This window comes from Lissotriton helveticus, chromosome 10 (genome assembly GCF_964261635.1).
Source record: "Lissotriton helveticus chromosome 10, aLisHel1.1, whole genome shotgun sequence".
Lineage (NCBI taxonomy): Eukaryota > Metazoa > Chordata > Amphibia > Caudata > Salamandridae > Lissotriton > Lissotriton helveticus.
Window position 1 is genome coordinate 685,501,029 of NC_136071.1, and position 27,655 is coordinate 685,528,683.

Here is a 27,655-nt window from a genome sequence, read left to right on the forward strand (position 1 = left end):
AGCTGTCGCTGCTTAATCTCCATGCATGAAAGTGAAGCTTGCTAAAGTTTGAGTGCAGAACCCTGCCCTGTTGTTTTGACAGCAGGTCCTCCCTGGAGGGGCAGCCTAATCGGAGGACAGAAGCTCAAGCCCAAAAGTTCGGGATACTATACTTTCTGTGCCCAATTCAGAGCACTAGTGTGACTTGGGCACTGTAGTTCTTGATCTTCTTCAGAACTCTGGGCAGGACTGGTATATGCTGGAAGGAGTTCAGAAGTCGGAGTATAACTTTATGTGGAATGTGTCCCCTAGCGAGAGACTACTTGGAAACGCCAACTCAGGGAACTGGTGATACTGCAAATTCTCAGCAGGAGTGAACAGATCGCACCAAGAAGGTTCTCCCATTTACAGAAGAGACATTGTGCCACATACAGGAGTAACTGCCACTCGTGACCTGCTAGGTGTCAATAACTGACCTTGTCTATCCTGACATTCAAAGATTCTGCAAGGTCGTTCATCACCAGGAGGAGCCCTTGATGATTCAGCTATTTCCAGAGGGCACAGGGTTCTGGAACCTCTGCAGACAGCCCTGCTCCTTGCAATACCACATGGTGGAGGTGTTGTACAAAAGCATATGCACCAGCCTATCCTTGATGGATAGAAGAAAGGCTTTAAACGGCAAGCGGGTCTCCCTCAGCTTCAGGAAGTCTCTGCCTCCCCCAGATGGCAGCCCCAACTCACAATGGACACATTGGCCTCCACTGTCAATTCTGGGTGCCGTTGGGAGAGGGGGTCTGTCGCTGACCCCATCACAGTCTAGTAACCACCACTGGTCAAGAGATGTTTACTAGAATTTTGGTCCCACAGAGACTTCAGATACCACTGGAGTGCAAGCATATGCCAACTGGTGTGCCACACCAGCAGGATATGGGAAACATCAGACCCAGTCGACCTCAATGAATTCCAGGACAAAGGCTGAAAGATTAGAATCATAGCCTGAATACCCTAGACTTCCCTTTCTAATTTGTCACCACAAAACCCTTTTTGTAGATAATTACCATAGCCTTACTTCCATTGCCAAAACCAATGACATCTTCTACTCTTAAGCGTCCCTCTAAATGGAAAAGTATCTTCCTCCGCCACTTACCCATAAAGAAATCCATCAAAATCCCATATGGCCTGAAGCTATCCACCGCTCCATCCCCCACATTCGCTGGAGAAATTGACATCTCCATCTTCAAATCAGGAAATATCCTCATTCAAGCCTCTGAAAACCACCTCACCATTTTCGAATGCCACTTCAACCTCCTATATGATCTACTATCCTCACCTTCTCATTCTTCCTCAGCCGTGCAAACACACAAAATCCTCACAACGACACTTCCCCTGACTCCAGCTCCACCTCCCCCTGAATCGTTAGATATCTTTGAAATCTCCCAATCACAGTCCTTGCCTCCCACCGCTAACACTACACCCGCTCCTGCGCTCGTCCCCTCCCCTTCTTATCTGACTCCCACCCCCTCCACTCCCTCAGACTCTCTCTCACCCATCCCCAACCTCTTACCTCTTACCCCTCTTTCCTCCTTTCCCCTGCTGCCCGATCCTCCTTCTCCTTTCCCCTCTACCCTCTCCACCACCTCCTACCCCCTCAAACCCAACCCAAACCTCACCCCTCCTACCTCTCTTTCCTCCCCCCCCTCAATCCCTGTTGCCCCTACTCCTCCCCTACAACACATTGAAGCCCTTCACTCCTACTCCATTACTGCACCACGATGACTTCACATACCACCCAATCTTTTTGATCCTCAACCGCAAAGACAGGATTGAACCTCTCCTCCCCACCCTCCCCCGCCCCCTCCCTTAGCATCCATCAAACCACTGAGTTACTGGACACTTACACAGCCATCCTTCAGCAGGTCAGAATCGGGAACACCCCCCTCATACCGCCTCCTGGATACCCCCCTCTCCCACCGCCTACCCCTCTCCCCCCCGAATAAATTGGAACAAACCCCCATCCACACGGACCCCCTTTCCTCCTTATCTTCCCCCTTCATAACTCAATCGCTTCTTAACATTTAACTCCACCTCTCTATCTTATCATTGGAACTCTCCTCCCTCAGGAAAGACTTGATCACCCTCCGTGACACTAAATCTTCCAACCATCCCATCTCCTTTGGTGACAACCCTCCCAACCTTTCTCCCCCTCCTGAAAATGGCACCTCTCCTAATGACATCCTTTACGATGGATTTCCCCGTAACTGCCTTCCCATCTCTCCTCTTAAGTCTAACCACCCTCCCTCCCTGGACCTAAGGATCTCTAAGAATCCCTACCCTCCTAGCCCTTTGACCGTTGAATCTCACATACCTCTTCCCCCTTTTCATTGTTCCCTGGGATTAACCCCATCCCTACTGCCACCCGCTCGAGCTCCCTCCATCATCTTCTATGACTACTGATAAGGATATTCCTCCCTCCACTATTCCCGTGATCCTGGGAATTAGCCGCACCCCCATCTCCCCCCGTTCGCCTAGGCCTGCCCCGCAACGCACCACTGTCTACTCTGAAACTACTCCTGCTTTCAACCCCAAACCCCTTAACTGCATGCTCATCAACTGTCGATCAGCTGCACGTCATGCCACGGAAATCTCAGAGACTATTCTCAGTGAAGCCATTGACATCGCCTTTCTTACAGAAACCTGGCTCAAGGCTCAATCCTGATCTATTCTCGACATGCTCTCCCCCCTGGCTACTCCATCCTCAGAAAAGACAGACCTGTCAAAATCAGGGGGCCTAGCCATCATCTATAAAGATTACCTCCCTCTCACTTGTCAAGAACCCCGACCAAACCACTTTTGAATACCTAGTAGCCGAACTTATAGTTCAGGGGGCCCCTCCTATTCGGCTCCACAAGATCTAGCATCCCCCTGGTGACCCTATTCCGTTTGCAGATGAACTGTCTGACCTTCTTTCCCAAGCCTCGATTTCCTACTCCAATAACATTTTTCTTGGAGACTTCAATATTCACTGAAACAATAATAAAGATGCCACGGTTTTAACCCTCAATGATCTCCTTGACGTTACTGACTTGATCCAACTTTGCAGTACTCCTACAAACGACAAAGGAGCGACGCTAGATGCTATCATCACCAGCAAAGATTTAGCCTCCCTCTCGCACATTGTCCCCATCGATTGGTCAGACCAGCACCTCATCCTCTTCTCGATCAACAGATTCACTCCTCCCCCTCCCGCCACTAACCTTAAAATTAAGAAACTAACCAAAAACCTTCACCTTATTCCCCCCCTGGTGCACTAGAATCCTCACTCAAAGCCAAACTTCAACTACCCCTTCCTTCACAAAATCCTAACGATATTACCGAACACTACAACAAAACAATCACTGAAATCCTTGACCAAATTGCACCAGCCAAACTAAAACCGCAAAAAAAATCCCTTCCAAATCCTAGTTTAATGCTGAACTTAATTGAAAGACGTGCACTCAGAATGCCCGAGCGCTCTTGGAGACAACACCCCTCTCCCTCTAACCTCATCCTCCTCAGATCCGCTAGGTACAACTACAAAAAACACATCCTTAATGAAAAGGCCTCCTTTTTCCACGCTCAACTGGATCGAGCCAAGACTAGACCCAGGGAATTATTTAACATTATCAAAAAACAATCTACTTCTGCCACCCCCAAGTTGACCGCCACCACAGAAAATTGCGAACTATTTGCAAATTTCTTCTCTGAAAAAATTGCCAAGATCGACGCATCCTTTGCTTCAAATCGACACCCCCCCGCAAGGTGTCTCACCCCTCCTTGTCCTCCCACCCATGACACCTTTATCACCTTCGCCTCCTCTCGATCCTTTTCCCCCCTCTGATCCAGCTCTTCGCCCGTTCACGGACACCCCCCCCCCCCCCCCCAGATCTTTTCCTCCCTAGCGCACAAAAACAATGCCTCCTGGCTTCATTTTAGCCTAGTTACTGAGCAAGAAGTTCTCGACATCATCTCCAAGCTCAAGCCCTCCTGTCATACCCTGGACCCTCTCCCTTCCAATATCATTCAAGACCTAAAGCATATCACCACTCCTTATTGGACTACCATCATCAACACATCCCTGACCATGGGTTGAGTCCCTGTTTCCCTCCAGCTGGGCCAAATTTCACCCATCCTTAAAAATTCTACAGCCGACCTTAACGACCTTAACAATCTTCACCTCATCTCTAATCTTCCTCTTCTCTCTAAAGCACTCGAAAAATGCGTCCTGCTCCAACTGGACAAACACAATGACTCATTTTACCTTCTTGATGTATTTCAGTCAGGTTTCCGAAAGGGTTGTAGCACTGAAACTGCAATGCTCAACATCACTCCCTTGACAAGGGGGAGGCTTCCCTGCTCATCCTTTTGGACCTTTCTGCTGCCTTCGATACTCTCAACCACTCTGCCCTACTCAATACCCTCAAAGATCAGTTTGGCCTCTCCCTATTACCCCGAACATTAGAACACACAATATTAGGACTAGGGCCGGGCGCGCGCAAACGGAGTGTGGCTACACGCTTCACTGATATGGCCTTGCTGCTAGCAAAACGCGCGATAACAATGCGGTGGAAATCACCCAAACCACCAGACCCAGACACATGGAAAGCAGAGGTTGTACGCTGGGGTAAGGCAGAGGGTGAGGCACTGCAGCGTGAAGAGCGCAGGGGCCACAGGAAAAAGCCGATTTCACTGGACTGGTTCGCCATGCTGGGTGCCTTCGAAATGGATGGGGAAGAGGGTTCTGATGCATCGCTATTTACTATCTGATGTGCCATCTACCCTTGCTAAGATACACCCTGCCTCTACTAACACCGGGTGCGTCCTGATACATGATGATCAAAATTCCTGTAATGTGTGTTGTTTATACCTCTAACTAACTTTATGGAACGAACTTAACAGGAAGGTGCTATGTAGGAGAGAAGCCGAATATCACAAAGCAATTGTTTATTTCACTCACGGATATGAATGCCTTGGGTGGGTATAATTGGGGTGGTGGGAGGGGGGTTCTTTGGAAGTTCTTTGAGCTGACTAATTCACGACAAAATACGGAAAATTCTATTGTGACTGTTATAACATAGCGAAGAGCATGCCCTCCTTTCTGCATTTTATTATGTACAGAATGTAACACGTTGATGCTCTGCTTGATATGCGAATAAACAAATTTTCAAAAAAAAAAAAAAAAAAGATCAGTTTGGCCTCAATGGTCCCGTTCTTAAATGGTTCACTTCCTTCTTCCAGCACAGATCCCAACAAATCAAAATCAGCAGTTGCCTCTCGAAACCTAAACCTGTCTCCCTGGGTGTACCCCAGGGGTCTATTCTCTCTCGCTCTCTTTTTAACCTCTTCATGTAGCCCCTCACCCTCATTATAAAGAAAGCAGGTATCAACTACCACCTCTATGCTGATGACACCCAACTTTACGGTAAAATTAAATCCCACTCTGACATTCTGCATCTCAATGACACCCTGACTAAGATCCAACAATGGTTCCATCACAACCACCTGAAACTCAACCCTAAAAAAACTGAAGTCATTCTCTTTGCCCCTAAAAATAACCGGCTCCCCATGCAACACTGGCTCTCTGACCTAAATGCTCTCTATTGCTCCCTTTCCATCTCTAACCCAGTCAAATCTCTCGGAATTAGCATTGACCAAAACATCAGCCTTTCCCCTCACAAAAAAAGTGCTGCCAAAGGAGCACTCTTTTTACTTCTTCACCTCAAAAAAATCAATTAGTTCTTTCCAGACTCGACTACGGCAACTCTTTGCTCTTAGGTAAGTCCATCTAGCCCCAGTCAAGTCAGTCTTGAACTTTGCGGCCAGGCTTATCACGAATTCTAAGAGGCGGGATCACATCTCGCCCATCCTCAAAGATCTCTAATGGCTTCCACCTGATGGCAGATCCATCTTCAAGAACGCCTGCATTACGCATAAGGCTTTGCACCCTCAAACCCCACTGTGTCTCTCCTAAAAACTTCACAAAGCCGGCTGCTCCAGAGAATTGAGAAGCTCCAATGCCCTCAGGCTGGTCCCTCCGTTTTTAAAAAAAAGAAATCAACTCAAGCACGCTCTTTCTCCTGTAACTCTCCCAACATTTGGAACTCTCTCCCCAAAGATCTACCATGCAACCCCTCATACTCCAGCTTAAAAAAAGGTCTCAAACGACACCTTCTCAAATATTGGGGTCCTTAATCCTGTTTATCTCCCAGGTGTCTCCTAACCTCCCCCTTATATTTCCTTTTTTTCCCCTCTGCTTCTTACCTGACTTTCCAACCTCGCTTTGCATCCCACATCTTCCGCCATGCTCCTTGCCAGCACCATGACTCATGTACACCAAAGGGGAGCACAGCAAACTGAAAATGCTTCTGTATCACTATGAACTGCAGGCAGGACGGGGAAATAGGCATCCTGCAGGTCTAATACCACAATCCATTTAATTTTTCCTCCCAGGAGAAGGCATTGAGAGGGTGAAGGTCCAAAATAGGATGAAGACCTCCATCCTTTTTTGGCACTTGAAAGTAGCAGGGCTAAAATTCAAGACCTATTTCTGGCACAGGCACCCTTTTGGTCAAGAAGATGAACAATAGTTACTTACCTGTAATCTGTGGTTCTCCAGTATTGGTGTCTTTCATAGATTCACATGCCTGAATCATTCCCCGTCGTCGGAGTGGGAGTCCCACGGTACATAAAAAAGCAATAAAATGCCATAATGACATAGGAAAAAAACAGTAATTCCCAACCAGGAAGTAAAGTAGCCCAAGCTACAGGAGAAAAAACTTCCACACTCATGACTATCTTAGTCATTTTGTATAGCGGTGTCTTTCATAGATTCACATGCCTGAATCATTCCCCGTCGTCGGAGTGGGAGTCCCACGGTACATAAAAAAGCAATAAAATGCCATAATAACATAGGAAAAAAACAGTAATTCCCAACCAGGAAGTAAAGTAGCCCAAGCTACAGGAGAAAAAACTTCCACACTCATGACTATCTTAGTCATTTTGTATAGCGGTGTCTTTCATAGATTCACATGCCTGAATCATTCCCCGTCGTCGGAGTGGGAGTCCCACGGTACATAAAAAAGCAATAAAATGCCATAATAACATAGGAAAAAAACAGTAATTCCCAACCAGGAAGTAAAGTAGCCCAAGCTACAGGAGAAAAAACTTCCACACTCATTACTATCTTAGTCATTTTGTATAGCCCAAACTGCAGCCAATCAGGCGACGGCACCCACCAGAAGCTTCCCCCCAGAGGCTCAGGCTCTCAGATTTTCTCGCAAGGAGTGATGGTAACCAATGTAGCCTAAGAGCCTCTGAGGGGAGGTGGGCGGGTTGCATGTGAATCTATGAAAGACACCAATACTGGAGAACCACAGATTACAGGTAAGTAACTATTAATCGTCTCCAGTATTAGGGGTGTCTTTCATAGATGCACATGCCTGAATCAGAGTAGATAGCAGTACATATCCGTATTCGGATGACGCTATTTGCAGCATAAGCTTGTAAATAAGAGATTCACATAACCATGAAATATATACATATATGTAATCACATCACTAAAAGCATGATAAAATGCAGTTACTTGAGCAAGTGCATAATAATAATAAGCATAACAAGCGTCTGACAGTAGTAAGAGGAAGAGGGAAACAGAGGCTCACCTTATCTGAAAAGATTACGCAGAACTGCTTGACCCACTGAAGCATCGGTCTCGCTGGCTGCATCCAAACAGTAGTGTTTGGTGAAATTATGCCGACTGGCCCAGGTTGCCGCTCTGCAGATGAGCTGGAGAGGGACTCCAGCGAAAAGAGCCGTTGAGGAAGACACTGCCCTCGTAGAGTGTGCTCTTGGAGCTGCTTGCGAAGGTTGTCCTGCTTGTGTATGGCAAAAGTCGATAGCTGCAGAGATCCATCTTGCAAGTGTTTGCTTAGATACTGCTTGGCCTGTATGAATCCTACCATAGGTAATAAACAGTTGATCAGATTTGCGTAACGTAGATGTTCTTTGTAAATCGAATTTTAAACATCTCTTAATGTCCAGTGTATGCAATGCCCTTTCCGCAGGGGATTGTGGGTTAGGAAAAAATGTCTTTAAGATGACAGGCTCATTCAGGTGGAAGTCCGAAGGAACCTTAGGTATGAATTTCATATTCGTGCGGAGCACTACAGAGTCATTTGCGAACTGTAAGAAAGCAGGATGGACTGTGAAAGCCTGAATATCACTGACTTTTCTAGAAGTCAAAGCCAATAAAAGTGACACCTTCCACGTAAGGAACTTCAAATGGGCTCTGTGGATAGGTTCAAAAGGATGGCGCATGAGTTGCGCTAACACTACATTGAGATGCCACGATGGTTGTGGAAGACGTACCGGAGGGAACATTCTGAAAAGCCCTTTGAAGAATTGTTGTATAATTCTTGAAGAGTAAAGAGATGTGGACCCATCTTGTTGGTATCTTGAAATCGCTGCCAGGAAAACCTTTAGGGTTGCATGAGACAATCCCGATCTTGCCAGATGCAAGAAAAAAGGTAAGATTAGCTCTGGCTTAGCGAAAAAAGGATGAATTCCAGCCGAACGGCAACAGATACAGAAGCGTTTCCATTTGAGTATGTATGTCTTTATTGTAGCAGGTGCTCTTGCTTTGGCTAGTACCTCTTTGCAATCTGCAGGGATGTTTAGATGGGCGAATTCAAGGTACTCAGGCGCCAGGCCGCTAACCTCAGATGTCGGGTCCGGATGGTAAATCTGACCGTCCTGGATGGAGAGTAGGTCCGGAGTTGGACGCAACTGAATTGGTTCGCACTCCGATAGGAGAAGGAGCTCGGTGAACCAGTATTGGCGTGGCCATCTGGGGGCAATAAGAATCAGCCGACACGGTTCTTTCTTCATCTTCCGCAGAACTCTGGGAACCAACGGTATCGGTGGAAAAGCGTAAGCATATATTTGAGACCTGTTGATCGAAAACGCATTCCCCTGAGAGTCTTTGTGGGGATGCCAACTTGCAAAGAACCGGCATTTGCTGTTCTCCCTGGTCGCAGAGGTCTAGATCTGGATGACCCCACTGCCGAAAGATCCGGTTCACCGTTTGTTGTTGAAGCTCCCACTCGTTAGTGGACACTGTCGTCCTGCTGAGAGTGTCCGCAAGAACGTTCTCCGTTCCCGGTACATGAACCGCCAGAAGATTGATTTTGTGCTGTATTGCCCATTCCCATAGCTTCTGGGCTTCCTGAGACAAAAGAGCCGATCTTGTCCCTCCCTGTTTGTTGACATAGTGCATACTTGTGGTATTGTCTGTGCGAACCAATACAGTGGCCCCTTGAACATAAGGAACTTCAAATCGGCTCTGTGGATAGGTTCAAAAGGATGGGGCATGAGTTGCGCTAACACTACATTGAGATGCCACGATGGTGGTGGACGACGTACCGGAGGGAACATTCTGAAAAGCCCTTTGAAGAATTGTTGTATAATTCTTGAAGAGTACAGAGATGTGGACCCATCTAGTTGGTATCTTGAAATCGCTGCCAGGAAAACCTTTAGGGTTGCATGAGACAATCCTGATCTTGCCAGATGCAATAAAAAAGGTAAGATTTGCTCTGGCTTAGCCAAAAAAGGATGAATTCCAGCTGAACGGCAATAGATACAGAAGCGTTTCCATTTGAGTATGTATGTCTTTATTGTAGCAGGTGCTCTTGCTTTGGCTAGTACCTCTTTGCAATCTGCAGGGATGTTTAGATGGGCGAATTCAAGGTACTCAGGCGCCAGGCCGCTAACCTCAGATGTCGGGTCCAGATGGTAAATCTGACCGTCCTGGATGGAGAGTAGGTCCGGAGTTGGACGCAACTAAATTGGTTCGCACGCCGATAGGAGAAGGAGCTCGGTGAACCAGTATTGGCGTGGCCATCTGGGGGCAATAAGAATCAGCCGACACGGTTCTTTCTTCATCTTCCGCAGAACTCTGGGAACCAACGGTATCGGAGGAAAAGAGTAAGCATATATTTGAGACCAGTTGATCAAAAACGCATTCCCCTGAGAGTCTTTGTGGGGATGCCAACTTGCAAAGAACCGGCATTTGCTGTTCTCCCTGGTCGCAGAGGTCTAGATCTGGATGACCCCACTGCCGAAACATCCGGTTCACCGTTTGTTGTTGAAGCTCCCACTCGTTAGTAGACACTGTCGTCCTGCTGAGAGTGTCCGCAAGAACGTTCTCCGTTCCCGGTACATGAACCGCCAGAAGATTGATTTTGTGCCGTATTGCCCATGCCCATAGCTTCTGGGCTTCCTGAGACAAAAGAGCCGATCTTGTCCCTCCCTGTTCGTTGACATAGTGCATACTTGTTGTATTGTCTGTGCGTACCAATACAGTGGCCCCTTGAATGAGTGCTCGAAATGATTTGAGGGCAAGGAAGATGGCTCTCAGCTCCAACAGATTGATGTGCAAACGTTACTGCTGAGGGCTCCATTTGCCGCTGATTGTCAGTCCCTGAAGATGAGCTCTCCAATCTTCGAGGGATGCATCCGTGGTGATTGTAAAGTTTGGTGCATCCTGAAGGAACGCGCAACCCTGTTGCAGATTCCTTTTTTGTATCTACCAAAGAAGGGAACCCCGAATGTGAGGGGTGATCTGGATGAGGTCCTCGAATGAACCGGAGACCTGCAGCCATTGAAGACTGAGCTCTTCTTGAAGAGGCCTCATTCTGAGTCGGCAATTCGGTATCAAAGGAATGCAAGTCGATATCATCCCCAGAAAGGATTTGAACCGTCGGACTGAAACTGACTTTTTTCAAAGTAGATTCCGAGCCACGTCCTGGATTCTGTTTTGTCTCTCATCCGACACGAAGGCTTGGAGCAGCTGGGTGTCTAAGGTTGCTCCCAAGAAAGCTTGTCTTGGTACCAACTGGAATTTGCTGACGTTGATGGAAAGACCCAGAGTTTGAAAGAGAGCTAGACACTGCTGTAAATGGTTGTCTGTGTCTGCGTAAGAACTGGCCTTGATAAGGCAGTTGTCCAAATATGGAAATATTTGTATTCCCTCCAGCCGGAGGTGTGCTGCTACCGGAGCCAGGACCTTTGTAAATACCCAGTGTGCCGAGCGCAGCCCAAAGGGAAGGACCTTGAACTGATAATCCCTGTCAGCCACTCTGAATCGCAGGAACTTTCTGTGACGAGGTAAGATGGGGATGTGGAAATACGCATCTTGGAGATCCAAGGTGGCCATGTAGTCTCCAGCCGATAGGAGATGCAATATTTCTTGTAGCGACAACATTCTGAACATTACCTTCTTCAAATATTTGTTTAGGGCACGGAGATCCAGAATTGGACGCCACTCTCTGGATTTCTTTTTTACCAGAAAGAATCTGGAGTAGAATCCTGTTCCTCTCAGTCTGAGGAACCTTCTCGATTGCTCCTTTCTTCAACATCAAATTGATTTGGGCAAACAGTTCTTGTAGATGAGCTGGAGGTGGGCCCCCTTGGGGGAACGTTTGGAGGAAACTGTTCGAATTCGAGGGCATGGCCCTTGGCCACGATGTCCAGGACCCACCTGTCCGATGTTATCGATGACCATTTTGAGTAGAATTTTGATATTTGTCCTCCAATTTTTATGTGAGATTGGGGCAGTAGCGGCGGCAGGTGATAAAGTTCATTGTCGCTTATCCTTTCCGCGGTAGGCCGGCTTCTTTTTTGTTCTGTGAATAATTAGTGTTGCGTTGGCCGAAGGACTGATAACGCTGGTTTTGGTAGCGTCGATTCCCCTGTCTGTAGGAGGACTGTTGAGTATATCCGCCTCTGTTAGAGGACGATCCACGTCCTCTCGCTCCTCGAAAGGGCGGCTTACGAAATTGGAGGGTGCCCAAGGATTTAGCAGTCTCTGTGTCCTTTTTGATTGTCTGCAGGGCTTCTTCCACTTGCGGACCTAACAGAAAATCTCCGTCATGAGGCATATCCAATACCTTTGTTTGCACTTCCTGACGGAACGAAGTAGAACGCAGCCAACCTTGTCTGCGTAAGACAGCAGCACCAGCCAATTGTCTGAAACCAGTTGAGGCCACATCAACAGCCGAGTCAATGATTTCAGCCGAGATCCTTTCACCTTTCTGCAGGATTTTCTGAGCTTCAGACTTAGAGGGTTCTGGAAGTAAGTCGACATATGGTGAGATATCCGACCACATTTGTCGGTCATATCTGCCCAGGATGGCCAATGAGTTGGCAGCTCGGACTGTGGTAGCCGCCATTGTTGACACGCGTTAACCAGTGGCATCCAAGCGTCTGCAGTCTCTATCCGGTGGGGCTGCAATTGGAGATGAAGGGTTTCTAGATCTCTTCTGTGCAGCTTGAACGATGACCAAATCCAGTTTCGGTGGTCCTATAAGGCAAGCAGGGGACTTATATTTTTTATCAATCCTTGGCAGAACCGGAGGTATGGAAACCGGAGTAGACATACTTTAATTCCCTCCTTCCAGATGAAATCTATGATATGTATGGACTTGGCTTGCTTCCTTGGCTGGTTTTTGAAAGCATGTAGAAAGCATTCCTGCTCTGTATGCTCCATGTTAATGTGGAAGCGCTTCGTAGCCCGCTCCATTAAAAGGTGGAATCCACCCACGTCCACTGGAGGTGAATCAGAGGTAGCCGGTGGTGAAGGCGAAGGAGTTTGCACTTGGTAATTATCCCACTCCGACATCAATGATCTGCCATCGAGTTCTCCTTCTTCTCTTTCTTTTCCGTCAGAAGAATGTTGTTCGCCTGGCTGATTGGACAATGCAGGTGGAGGAGACCTTGGGGGTTTGAAATCAGGTCTAGGTGTTTGCAGCACAGGTGTAGGAGGTACAAAGCCTGCTGACTCCGATGGCGGAAACATGCATTGAAGGTTGGTAAGCAATGCCATTGGTACCTGAGCTGAGGGGACATTGGTCACAGGCGAATGCACTTGCTCAGATGAGTGCAGATCTTCTTGATCGTCCTCCTGATATTTAATGTTTAATTCGGAAGGACTTGTCGCCGTTCCAAATGTTTCCTCAATAACAGAATCCTCCTTGCTGTCCTCAATCCTGTAACTTGTCTGGAACCTGTAGAGGTACCCTTTGTGGTGAGATGTGTAGAGGAGATAAAGGTTCTAAACTAGAACCATGCCTTTGAAGTAAAGACGGCTTTGGTGTCGACAAAAAGCCGTAGACGGCGACCAAACTTGCAGAGTGGTACAAGAAGATAGTTGTGGCCCTCGACGGGGGCCCCACCAAAGGGCTCGTCGACCTGGGTTTGGTGGCAGACGCCGGCGAAGTCTTCGTCGACGGTAGAGTTATCATCGTCGACGATGGTGTCTTCGTCGACGATGGTGTCTTCGTCGACTGAAGAGCAAGCGTCGACGATGACGTGGACGAAGGTATCGTCGACGGAATCTTCTTTAGCTTTGCCGTCGATGAGGCGCCGACGACGGCAGAAGAAGAAGTCTCTGCCGTCGACGAGATAGGTCTAACAGTAACATAGACCATCGTCGGCGATGAAGACGCTGTTGACATAATCATCTAAGGCTTAGGAGAAGAAAAGGTTACCATCACTCCTTGCGAGAAAATCTGAGAGCCTCAGCCTCTGGGGGGGAACCTTCTGGTGGGTGCTGTCGCCTGATTGGCTGCAGTTTGGGATATACAAAATGACTAAGATAGTCATGAGTGTGGAAGTTTTTTCTCCTGTAGCTTGGGCTACTTTACTTCCTGGTTGGGAATTACTGTTTTTTTCCTATGTTATTATGGCATTTTATTGCTTTTTTATGTACCGTGGGACTCCCACTCCGACAACGGGGAATGATTCAGGCATGTGAATCTATGAAAGACACCCCTAATACTGGAGAATTGCACTTCCTGCAGTGAGACAGACAGATGGTCCTCCACTCTGGGAATGGTGGAAAGTGCAGCGGAGTGGCAATGAAGGCCATGGTGTACCCTTTCTGGACTATCTGCCAGACCCACGTTGGGTGTGTTGGTCTGCCAACCTGACAAGAAAAGTCAGTTCTCACCTCTAGCCAGGTGGCTGTGTTCCACTTAGGGCACACTAAAGTGTTTTGGGAGGTGGGTCAGCAAGGGGTTAGGGGTCTGCACAGTAGCCCGAGTGGTTTGCTTACCCTGACCGCTGGGGTGTCAGGCACCACTGCTGTGAACCTGCTCTGCACCTTGCTGGGGCTGAATTGACTGTGTGTGGTACCTCTTCCTGAATCCACGAAAGGAATGGTAGAGCTGATGCGGCTGGCGAGGTGGGGAATATAAGCCCAGGGAGCATGTTGGGGCCTGCTCTCCAGGAATCACTCCAGAGTGGAAACTGCCATGTCCCGACATAGGAGAGCCCTCTTAAAGGGTATGTCCATAAGAGACCACCTGAAAAACCAGTAGACTGCATTTGGGAGTGGTGGCGATGGTGGCGAATGGCAAGGCTGGGGCAATGGCCTGCCTTATGGAATCGGTGGTGTTCCGAGCTACATCTAATTGAGAACTTAGCTGCTTCACAGCTGTCCTAGATGATATATCCGAAATCTCCTAGGATGCCTGGGAGGACATGAGCTAATGAGCAAGGAAATCGCGGTCCAGGAACCAGCTGGTATTCACAGACCTGTGAGCCAGGCTGGTGAAATAAAACATGCTCTTCCTGAAGGTCTCCACAAGTTTGGACTCCTATTTGGGGGGTGGGTGGTTTGAGGATACGAGTAGTTGGAAAGGTATTCAGGTTCATCCGACTTGTACATGGCTGCATCACCAACTTTTTAGGGGAAGGGTGCGAAGACAAAAATACAGGGTTTCTTTGGGTAGGGTGATGGTGCCTCACAATCTAGCAAATAACTTGGGGGCCAAAGCAACGCTTGACCCAAGCCTCCAAGAAGGTATCTGTAAGTGTGTTATTGAAGGGCAGGTGAGGCTCAGTGGATGTTTGACCTGAATGCAGCACTGACCTTTAAGGCGGAGAGCTGGAGATCAAGAGTTTTGAACGCCTTATGCATTAGAAGAATTCTCATCACTGGCAGGACCAGGGTGTGGGTGAGAGGAGCCACAACTCTGGGGAAGTATCAAGGACTCTGGCATCTTGAAGGTCATCATACTCATTTTCCTTATGGTATGGTTGCCCCCCTTCATCACCCACAACATTGTCCAAATATGTAACAAATGAGGAATGCAATGAAAAGTCTGTTCAATGTCTTACATATGAAGAACAGATTCTGGCCTTTGCTTTAGAATTTTATATTTAGAAATTCCCAGAGGGACTTACAATAAGCTACATGTCAGCCTTTTTTATTTACTCAAGAGAGTAACAAGATTTGGTCACCAAAAAAACAGTCCCTGATTAGCTATGAGTTGGGAAATCCTAACTAGTTAACAAGCATTAAGATTACGCATAGAAAATGCTGGAACAGTTCTATACCAATTTCCATACATATTTTGGATTTTGAAGCATAGCTTGATGGCACAGAAACAAATTTATACAACAGCAAAGAAGCATAATTAATGTTGCATGCATAAAATATTATCAATTGAAAATAAAAAAAATAAAAGGAAAGTGAACTAGTTCTACCCATGGAATTTCCATGGCTTAGTTTCTTACCAAACGGGGAGGATGAGTTCTCGATATGGAAAGTGCATAAATCAAGACCTACAGGACCCAAACCAGATAAAATGGGTGATTATAACAATAGTAGAACGAAAATACTATGATAAAAGGCAATGTGCAAAGATCATCAAAATCCCTATCAGTCAGAAGTGCACCTGACATTTTTATAGAAAGGACATGGTGTTTGTTGTATGTGCACCAAATATCATTAAAAAACTTAATTTGTTATATTAAGACAGTGACAACAGCTTGCTAAATATAAATGTAAAACAGAGTCCTAAAGTCCTCAAAATGGTACGGGACATTAAAATAAACATTTCTCAAATCTACAATTTGTTAAAATTCAAGAACTACTTCAATTGATGTTTGACATCTCTGTTGCCACAGAGAGCATTTCCATGAAATTAGTGTAAAAAAGTGCAAACCAGGGGAGGATTTGAAAACATTAAAGCAATTTAGGACTTTGAATTTAAAAAAAAGATTGTGGTGATCTCTGCAGCATGATAACATGCAGCAGCCATGATCGCTTGTACGAAGCAAAGCAGACTTTACAAAACATGCGCTGTATTGAAAAAAATGATTTAAATTAGAGTAAACACTTACAAAAAGCAGACTTATTAAAACCAAATGATGATACCAGACCAACGGTTACCATAAAATCATTCTGAAATATGCACCATTTTAAAATGCATACCAGATCGAGGTCCAGCCTTTACTAGATCATCAGAAAACATGCCAAGCAGGTCATCATCCGTGTTCAAAGTTTCCGATAGGTCTGAGAGTCGGTCTTGTGTGTTACCTGGGGAAAAGTAATAATGTAGCCCAATTCATTACCTTTAATGTATTTCTAATAAATAATCCTTAAGTACAATTAACAAGTGGAAGTCCAGATAATGGTATTAATGAATACGGATGTATGTCATGATATTGCAACCAAGCACAGCACTGAACGGACTATATCAAACTGATTCGAATTAGGGCAGATTCACTTTAACAAAAGTCTCAGCAATATGGACAATAGAATTGAGTGTAACAAAGTCAAGGTCCTAACTTTTTAACTTTTTTTTCATTAAGAGCATCACTTCACAACGCTGCCATTTCTAATTGCGGCACTGAAGAACAAGCATTGGCATAGACAATAGGTATTGCCTTTGGGACCTTATACGTGTTTAGCCATGCAACAGTTGATGTTGCACTAAGGATATTGTGCTGCATAACTAAATACTTATAATGGTCCCAAAAGCGAGACCTATTGGCTATGCGAATGCTTGTTGTAAAGTTGGAATTACAGGCATTTCAGATGCTTGCCATCTGACCTCTGATTTTTCTCCAGGTACAGCGAGCAGGAGCAGCGCTAGGTTGCCTCAGAGCCACCACAAATCGCTCAGGAGGCTTTTTAAAAGGCTCCGTAGCCAGTACCTTTGGAATATAAAAGCAGCATGTCCCTGGGAAATGCCTGTGAGCTTGCGACGATAGTATTTCGGTGCCAAGCTTCTTTTGTCACTTCTGCTAGGAAAGCGTCCTTGCTCGATAACAGTAATAAGCCACCCTCATGCTTTGCCCACGGCTCCTCTGCCACCGGATGCTGGCATGTCTTCAAGGGCACAGCTTGAGTGGCCACGGGTCTCCATGCTTTCTACTGGCTGGAAGGTTGGCGAAGTCGTTGTACTGAAAGTTCCAAGCTTAGAAAATCAGCAGCGTTCTGTGCTGCGAAATATAGGCCTGGTAAACATAATGGCAGACTCACCCGCCCGCCTGGAACTGCAAATTGCAGGTTTGTTAGGCACAGACGCAGCACAGAAACGTGGCTGCAACGCTCATGATAATAATGCACGAGGCATTCCACTTAACATTTTTACAGAAAAGTCTTTCTGTATGAACACACTCTGCTACACGGCACGTAAAAGTAGGTATTGCTACCACATGAATATTAATTGGTACCTTAAATATTGGGGCATATTTCATACATAGTTCTGTAGCCATCTGTGTACCTCGGTGATATCAGGGCCCAGCACAATAGTAGAAATTAGGCACTTTGAGAAAAACAAGCGCGGTGTGCGTGCACTGCAAGTAATGTGAGGTATGCAGCTGGCACCTGGCCGCGCTGCTGCTCGCTCCCGAACTCCCTAGGCCAGGGGAGAGAGAAGGCAGGACATGCATCCACCTTTGGCCAATAGCATGTGAGCGGAAAGAAAAGCACACGCTCTCTCGGTCTCCCTCTCTCTCTGTCTCCCTCTCTCTCTGTCTCCCTCTCTCTCTGTCTCCCTCTCTCTCTGTCTCCCTCTCTCTCTGTCTCCCTCTCTCTCTGTCTCCCTCTGTCTCCCTCTCTCTCTGTCTCCCTCTCTCTCTGTCTCCCTCTGTCTCCCTCTCTCTCTGTCTCCCTCTCTCTCTGTCTCCCTCTCTCTCGGTCTCCCTCTCTCTCGGTCTCCCTCTCTCTCGGTCTCCCTCTCTCTCGGTCTCCCTCTCTCTCGGTCTCCCTCTCTCTCTGTCTCCCTCTCTCTCTGTCTCCCTCCGTCTCCCTCCCTCTGTCTGTCTCCCTCCCTCTGTCTGTCTCCCTCCCTCTGTCTGTCTCCCTCCCTCTGTCTGTCTCCCTCCCTCTGTCTGTCTCCCTCCCTCTGTCTGTCTCCCTCCCTCTGTCTGTCTCCCTCCCTCTGTCTGTCTCCCTCCCTCTGTCTGTCTCCCTTCCTCTGTCTGTCTCCCTCCCTCTGTCTGTCTCCCTCCCTCTGTCTGTCTCCCTCCCTCTGTCTGTCTCCCTCCCTCTGTCTGTCTCTGTCTGTATCCCACCCTGTATCTCCCTCTATCTGTCTCCCTCCCTCTGTCGCCCCCTTCCCTCTGTCTGTCTCCTTCTGTCTCCCTCCGTCTTCTTCCCTCAGTGTGTTTATCTATAATTATGCCCCCCCTCTCGCCTCTTTTCCTATCTTCTCTCGTCAATCATTTCTCCCTCTTTCCTCTCCCCTCTCCGTTTGTCTCTACTCCCCACTACGTCTCTTATTTTTCCTTTTGGCTCTGTCTCTCTCTTTATCTCTCCTCTGCTCTTACGTCTCCCTTGGCCACAACATGGAGGAGAAATTAAATGTTTCACTACAACATTGTCAAAATCGAATTTTCATTTTTTTCCATTTTTAGTCATATTGTTCTTTAAATGTAGTTATTTCAGTCCTTAGTGTTTTTTGCAGAGTTTCTTCACTGTTAGCTGTATACAGCATTCTCCCCATTGCACAAACGGATGGAATTTCATAATAAAGTTTCAATTAGAATCCGGTCTGTCACTTCACAGTTTTTAAACTAAGAATGTTTGCACTAACCCCGCTCCCCAAATGCCCCCACCCGCGCCCCGTAGCTTTTTATCGGATTGTTGTGGCCTGCTGTGAGAGACTAAAGCTCCCGTCCCCTGCCTAAGACTTGCTAATTGTGCTTCGTTCTCACCTCCTGGGGCCTGGGATGGGCGGAGATGCTCCATGCTGTGGCTCCTTTGCCGGCCCATTGTCATTCTGCCCATGACAATGGACCGGCCTCAGTCTGTGACCTGCTGAGAGTCACACTCGGCGCTGTAGCAACCTTTCGAGTAGGAAAATCGGCCCAGGTATGTGGGCCCCATCCTCTAGAACCGGGCCTGAATCCAGGGGGGGCAAGCGCCCCCTCTTGCTCCCCCCTGCGGACGCCCATGTATTACGCTCATCCCATAATCATCTGGCCCACATTCCCAAGAGTTTGTCTGGCGCCAGCAGACAGTCGCTCCTTCTCTTTCTTGGGACCAGGTGGCTGAAACAAGCTCCCTCTATACTTAAGTTCAACAAAGGCTGAAGCTGATTTTAAGAAAAAGCTCAGATCTGGCTTTTCTCACAGTAATTTTCATCTTAATCTGTTTGTTTTCATAGATCGCACAGAGCCGGACACTCTTGACTAGCTGAGCGCTCTATAAAACGCTTTCACAAGCACTACATGCACAACTCCACCCAGCGGCACGTGGAAGCATTGCTGGTGAGAGCTTTCCGAATTTAGTATGGCACTTGGGAAGTATTCTAAGCTGAGGAATCTGCCTTAAAATTAATGTTACCACTATTATTTCTGCTATTTCTATTGTTAAAGAACGTACTTTATTTTTACTATTTGACTTCATGACTCATTTCACTTCTAATGATAATCTTAATCATCAAGGTCATATGACATCACTTCCTAATGTAATTTCCAACTACAACAACACTTCCTGTGATGTTCTCACTGGCACGACAACTGACAAATATTGTTTTCTAACTAGGCCTACACTTAAAAAGTTTAGATACCTCTGTAATTGCGCCAGCATTTCACAATGTCTTACCTTATGCTGCATATCAATAGTGTGCAGAGGACACACATTTAAGCTCTAGATCCATGATAAAGCTAAGGTTTGTAATCTTTTTATAATGCCACATTATCCAGAATAAAAATCCTAAATTGGGTACAGAGAGCAGGAATAAGATTAGCAGTTAAAAGTTTCACATAGGGCTAGAAAAGGAAGGTTCAGCTAGTTTTACATGTTAAACTTTATTAAACCTTAACTCATCCAAAATCACACAACTATGGTGGAGGAAATAGTGACAAATCCTCTTGCCTGGATGAAGAGAATGTCCCAAGTAAATTTGATATGTACCTGTTCTACACACATCTTAGATGATGCACAATGGAGCTGCCATCTGTTATGGCTATGCTTTTTCAGAAGTTCTTACTATGTAATTTGGTGATGTATGCATATTCTATGTTCTACTGGTGAATGTTCGATGTGGAACCTGATCCGGCAGTTGGTGCTGGATCAAGGTCCGTGAGGGTTGTTATTTACTTACTCCAGTAAATAAACTTGGATTCAAACTTATACGAATTTGGAATTTACTTTTTATCACTGGTGACGAGGTGAAGCATCAGGAAATCAACCATACAGCACATCAACTTTTAATTGAAACTGACTCACACATTAAGGTGAATTTCAGTTCCCTAATTCTCTTCAAGACGATTTATTTTTACATTTCGTATCTTCGGAGAGGACGACGGGAAACTGAAGATCATTCGGCAAGTACCTCCGAGTGTCTGCCTGTTGCAGTAGGTACAACAAACACTTTGCGGTCTTGGCCTGCGATCCAGACGAGCTGTTGTTGATGAGTCGAAGTCCAGTGTTGAAGTGATGACATATGACTTAACAACTGTAACTCCAGGTGCATTCTGGGTAGAAACAGCTAACTGTGGTCTGTCTTCTTTTTCCACTTCCAAGTCACGGTGCGCCATGACGTGGTGACGTTGGCGGTCATTTTAGGGAAGTGAAGTGTTTTGATCATTACTTCGCGATACTCACAGAGTGAGTGGAAATTGAAATACTGTGGTAAGGCGACATCAATTTTTGCGGCACTATATTGGAATCATTGAGGCTGACTACGCAGATCACAAAAAAATCTGTTACGCACGCAATCATGACCCAGCAGTCCTTGAGAATTCAGTCATATCTGACCATGGAGCTAACAGTCTACGAGAAAATGCTCATAACAAGATTCAGAATGAATCTTTTTTTCAGGTTAGTGACTTTCCCTGATAAAAACAGCTGGAATGTACAGTTAGACCCATGCCCGTGCGACGACTTTTCCAAACAGTCCACCATACATACAGTACTGTTCTGTAAGTTTTATCATCCCCATCGGAAAATCTGGTTAATTCCTTTACTTAAAAAATGGGGCCACAGACAATGTCGTCCAGCCATGCTGGCACTCCAAACCTTGGACTCTGAGTGTACTGTCTATTATGTTTTAAACTTCTTAAAGTGTATTATGAGGCATCGAAACAACTTGTAAAACAGTGGACTAATTTCTATTAATATTTGAAAATGCAACACTTTTTTAAAACGTCTATTTTAAATTGTACTTTTTAAACAATTCTAATGATTAATTCTGTATTATGTGATATCTTTTATGGTTTTGCAAATGCTAAAAAACCGAATAAAGATTATTATTATTATATATTGAAGCGCTAATATTATGGAACCACTGTAATAAGTTCCAACTATAAAACGACTACTTTGGCAAATTTTAAATATTGTGACAAGAAACATCGCTGCACAACATTAGCTTCATTATATTTGTACTGATTGTGCATGCTTTAAGGCAGAAGTGAATATTTAGAATACTCAACAGCTTAAAGACCATTATTTCATCATGGAAGTAAAACAAACTGAAGGAAGCTTTAAATATGTAATGTGCACACACAGCTCGTGTATACAGTGATGTGCACACTTCAAGCTTGTGCATACAGTGATGTGCACACTTCAAACTCATACGTACTGTAATGTACACATTTGCACTCTTCAACAGTGGTACCCACATTTAGCTCTTAATTGTTTAATATTTATTTATTAGAACATAGTGGATTTACACTTATGATTTAACATACTTTACTATCATTTATTTATACCAGTATGGCTACATCATCTGAACCTCCTCATTTCTTGACTGAAAAAGGTGAGCCTGCGTTACCATGGAAAAGATGGAAACTTATTTTTGATTCTTATCTTATAGCTATTGGTGGTGAGAAACAAGCTATACTTCTGCATAATCTAGGCATTGAGGGAAGATGCATTTATGAAAGTCTTGATTTAATTGAAATAGGTAATGAGACTGGTGAACCTAGCAATGTATATGATATGTCTGTATTAATGTTAGAGAAACATTGTGGTTCACATATAAATGTTTTCTTAGAGAGATATACATTTTTTTCTAGAGTGCAAGGTAAGACTGAAAACATTTCTAGTTATGTAGCTGCTCTCAAAACCCTAGCACGTACATGTGATTTTGAACACCTGACTGATTCATTGATCAGAGATCGAATCGTCTGGTGCACAAATAATGTTAAGGTTCAAGAAAAACTTTTAAGCAAAAACCGTAATTTGAAAGATGCGGTTGCCATAATTCAAGGTGTGGAAAATGCCAGTAAGTGGGTACGTGAAATGTGGGATGAGAAAAACAAAGATAGTACCACTACCACTAAAGAAAGTAGAGGTGAGTCATCTGTTAATGAGGTCTACAGAGTTGATAATCATAATGGAAAAGATAATGAAAAAGCAGGTTCCACAAGTAATGATAAATCTGTATCATCATCGAACAAGGAAGTTGAAAGGAAATTTGATTAAAAAAAATTCCGTCTTCTGATGCTAAATCTAGTGGTCCAAAATGTTACAGATGTGGCAGTGAAGGACATTGGACAAATAGTCCAGGGTGCTTTGCAAGATTTGCATTCTGCAAAATTTGTGGCAAGAAAGGTCATTAGCTTGTGTGTGTCGAGGAGCAAAACAACAGAATATAAATTATATTGGTGATGAAACTAAAGTTGTTTCAAGTATTTTCATGAGGATGGAAGTGTAGATCAGGTTATTCTTGAAATGCCCGAGTGTGAAATAACAGTTGGTGGTCGGAAAATAATGGTTTTAGCGGATTGGGGATCACCATATACGATGATTGGTGACAAAAACTGGGCCATCACATTTAGTTGTGAGAAAGTAGAATTATTACCTTCAGACATTAATCCAGTAGGGTAAGGTGGAGTCAAAATTGATGTACTTGGATACTGTATCAAGAAGATTCAATTTGCTGATTGTGAGACTGTAGGAAAAATGTATGTAGCAAAAAGGGGTGACAATCTCCTTGGGTGGAGACATCAGAGGGATATGGGAATCACACTCAATCCTAACAGAGAACTAAAAAGTGCTGTTACTAGCAAAACATGACTTACCTTCAGATATTTTTATGAAATTCCCAGAAGTTTTTGGTAACAATCTTGACCTCCTGAAAAATTTTGAACACAAGATCATCTTAACAAATAGTGCTACGCCATTTGTGTCAAAGGTGAAGAAAGTTCTTCATATGATGATGGAACCATTAGAACGGGAGATTAGTAAGCTCAAGGAAAGAGGGGTAACAGAGGAGATTGAAAGCTGGTTGGCTCCGGTGTTTTTGGCACCGAAGGATGGTGGGAAACAAATTTGACTATGTTCGGATTTAAGAGTATTGAACAAATTCATTTGGGTTGATAGATAACCTTTACCGAATATAACTGAGACCTTAACCCTCAATAAGGATGCGAAGATCTTTAGTGTAATGTATTTGTCCTCTGCTTACCACCAGGTTAAGCTACATCCGGAGTCTAAACATTTGGCTTCACTTGTCACACCCATGGGAGCTTTTCAATTTTTGAGGATGCCTTTCGAACTGGCTTCTGCTGCAGCATGTTTTCAAAGAGTAATGAAGTAAGTTCTACAAGGGTTGAATAAGGTGTTGTTTTTTCAAGATTACATATTGGTTTATGGTAAAGATGTAGGTGAACATGATGACATTTTGTGGAAAGTATTAGGAAGGTTACAGTCTGCAGGGTTGGTGATTAAAAGAGAGAAATGTAAGTTTAGAGTTACATCTGTAACTTATCTTGGTCATACAATTTCCAGTGAAGGGATTAGTCCTAAATTAGAGTTAGCTAAAGGCATAATAGAAGCTCCCAAACCAGTTAACAAAGACCAGATACGTTCATTTCTTGGTTTAGCAGAGTTTTGCTCCAAATTCATTCAAAGTTTTGCTTCCATTTCACAACCTTTGAGATCTCTGTTAAAAAAAGGATCTCAGCTTGTTTGGTCCACTGAATGTGATATTGCGTTTAATAGAGTGAGAGATTGCATTGCAAAGTTTCCTACATTAGGTAATTTTGATGTGAATAAAAAAACAATTTTATCAACTGATGCAAGCATTTGCGGTTTAGGTGCTGTACTTTCTCAGGTTGTCAATGGTGAGTTGAAGGTTGTCGCTTTTGCTTCACGTGCTTTGAGAGGAGCAGAAGAGATATTCTGTCATCGAGCGTGAGGCATTGGCAGTATTTTGGGCAATTCTTCATTTCAATTTTTTTCTGTGGGGTTTACCTTTTGTTGTGAGATCAGATCACAAACCACTTTCCATGATTTTCACGTCTAAAGAGAAAGATAATCTTTCTCCAAGGATTTCTCGTTGGGTTGATGTATTATCCAACTATAATTTTTCAGTTGAGTTGGTTCCTGGCTCTAGGAATTGTATGGCAGATTGTATGTCTAGGTTACCAGTTCAGTCTGATTTATTCAGTGTGGATATTTCTGCAATAAATTGGATTTGTGAATCTGCTTTGGAAGATAAGGAGTGGGCTGATGCCTATGAAAAGGATCCTGATTTTAACACGTTGAAGGTTTTAATTGTTGATGGTTGGCCTGAATAAAACATGTTGTCTTCAACCATGTCTAATTATTGGTGTGTGAAAGATGCATTGAGCATCCTAGATGACAAGATTTTGAGAGGTAAGCGTTTAGTGCCTCCCTGTGATTTAAAAACAAAATTAGTCAATTTGGCACATGAAGGCCATTTAGGTCGTAGCAAAACTAAAGCTAGACTTCGTGAATGGTTTTGGTGGCCAGGAATGGACCATGATGTGGAATGTGTGGTGAAAGATTGTTGGCAATGTGCCAACAATGACATATCTAAGAAAACTTTTTCTCCGCCTATTTCACCAGTTAATGTTCCTGAGGAACCATGGACAAAATTAGGTCTAGACATTGCTGGTCCATTTGAGTTGCTGACTCATGATGAACGTTTTGTTATATTACTTGTGGATTATACTTCCAAATGGGTGGTACAAAATGTGTTCCATCAGTTAATTCTCGTGTTGTGACTGAGTTTTTGAAAGAAGGGTTCTCCAGAGAAGGTGTTCCTAAGACTCTTATTACTTATAATGGAGCACAATTTGTCTCAGATGAGATGAAACAATTTCTCACCAGTCTAGCCATTGTTCATTTTAAAACTGCTCTTTATTCACCGCAAGCTAATGGGTTAGCCGAGAGCATGAATAAAATTGTTAAAAGTTGTGCTCAGAGAGCAATTTTACACAAGGAGTCATTGAAAGTAGCTTTGAGAGAGACTTGGTGGGCACGTAGGGTAACACCTAACAGTGTGACGTGTGTGTCACCTTTTACTGTCCTCAGAGGAAGAAAACCTCATTGTAAACTAAATCCAGTTCGGTTGGGATTAGATACTTCTGTACAGGACCAACTTCCTTTCTCTGAAATGAGTGTGCGAAGGAGGAATTATCAAAACAAATATAAAAACAATTTTAATGTTAGACATTCAACAAGACACAATTTGTGGAGTGTTGATGATACTGTTCTTGTGCGCAAGCCAGATATTGTAAGGAAAGGACATTCAAGGTTCACGGGTCCTTTTGTAATTTCTGTTGTTAAAAAGAATGTGGTTGTTTTGGATTCTGGTGATGTTTGGAGTATGTCTCATTTGGTGAAAGCCTCTAATCAACACTCACGACTTCCCAGCGAGTTGGTGTGAATCATCATGACATTGTCAACAGAGATCTTGGTAGGTTAAAAACAAAACCAAGGTGGCACAAAGATTATTTTATGGATACTCAATCACAGAATAGAAGTTTTTTTTTATTGTCAAAACATTTTTCTTTTCCTTTCAAATGTTTTTGCATTCACGATTGTTACAACAGTTCAATTATTCTAGATTTCATTATTTTCTTACTTGAGAAGTTACTACGTAATTTTGTTTTATATATACTTGTTGATTCTTTTCACATCAATTTCTTATTCCACATTTCTTTTAATATTATTATAGGGTGGGCGATGTGTTATGGCTATGCCTTTTCAGAAGTTCTTACTATGTCACTTGGTGATGTAGCACAAGTTACTACTTGTGTAACGATACTTCTGTAAGAGACATTAGTTAGTGATAGATTCCTTACCTTAGAATATCCCCAGGCGTCAGACTGGATCCGGACATTTTTGCGTAGCAGTACCCTTGCGCGTCGGTAGGCATCGTCTGCGGCTCCGCGTCCGTCGTCGGCGTCGTGGGCACCGTGATGACGTCGTCGGAGTACTTAGACGCCGCCTTCGCGTGCTGACGTCAGTTCTTATTTTTTCCGCGCCAGCAGCGCAGATCCGGAAAAAGTGGTACCTTAGTCTTTTTTTACTAAACTTTTTTGATCTCTTTTGATCGTTCTTTTAGAGTCTTCTTCTCCGAACGGGGCCGGTAGGGATGCCAGGTTTTAAGCCCTGTGAGGATTGCGACCGACTGATGTCGGTCACCGACCCTCACCGTCGGTGTCTCGACGCGGCCGGGGGTTCAGGTGGCACCGCCCACGCGGCTCTGTCGGAGTCGCATCCGGCCCCATACCCTCCGGTCCCTGGGCCACGCGCGACACCGGAGGAGATCGAGCGGTTCTACAGGTGAATGTTCGATGTGGTACCTGATCCGGCAGTTGGTGCTGGATCGAGGTCCGTGAGGGTTGTTATTTACTTACTCCAGTATATAAACTTGGATTCAAACTTATACGAATTTGGAATCGACTTTTTATCACCATCTAATCTGTAAATGTCAGTCACGCTACCAACTAGTCAAAGGGATTGCTTACAAGCACAATCATATACGCAGATGCACCTGATCGGAATTCCTTCCCCTCAAGAAACTCCTGCAGCCCTCAGCCAAGCCCTACCCCACAACCTACTGCAAAACTGAAAGTGGCAGGTGGTTTTAGAACAGGCAGCCACATTCTGTAACTCCTTAAAATCAAGCTACCTATTCCTAGTAATGTAGATGGGAACTTGGAGAACTCCTATTTCTATACAGTAATGGGGCCACATATGAGGAGCATGGATATATTTCAGAATACTGGAGCTCCTCAGTGTTAAGCCTAAGGCTGCTCAAACACACTACCCCCCAACAGAGCACCATGGGATTGCCATAGCAAGTCCCCTGTCCACCAATAAGGGAACCACTGGACTCTTTGTACAATATATCTCATTTTGATATATCATGCACATTGGTGGTGCAGTGGTGGAATACAAGACTTGACATCTGCTGTACCACTTGGTTAATAAGTGATTCCACTAAGAAATCCCAAATTGTCATTAATTAAAAAATATTTTTGGCAATTTCAAATATTTTCTGAATTGTTTTAAACTAGCTGTTAGGGCCTTGGTTAAGTCCCTCTGCAAAACTGTTTAGAATTTAAAAAAAAGTACTAAAGT

General features: G+C 44.6%; 1 protein-coding gene across 15 annotated transcripts in view; it reads right to left on the reverse strand.

The window, feature by feature from the left end:
- The window catches only part of KMT2C (lysine methyltransferase 2C), a 1,799,940-nt gene that overhangs the window by 775,323 nt on the left and 996,962 nt on the right, over positions 1-27,655 (reverse strand). For 13 of the 15 annotated variants that reach the window (XM_078663231.1, XM_078663229.1, XM_078663237.1 and 10 more), the window contains 2 exons: positions 16,289-16,393; positions 15,589-15,636 (listed from right to left, as the gene is read on the reverse strand). In XM_078663231.1, the coding sequence (XP_078519357.1) occupies positions 15,589-15,636; positions 16,289-16,393 (153 nt within the window). The remainder of the gene's footprint in view (positions 1-15,588; positions 15,637-16,288; positions 16,394-27,655) is intronic. The other 2 variants (XM_078663232.1, XM_078663239.1) reach the window with 1 other exon arrangement.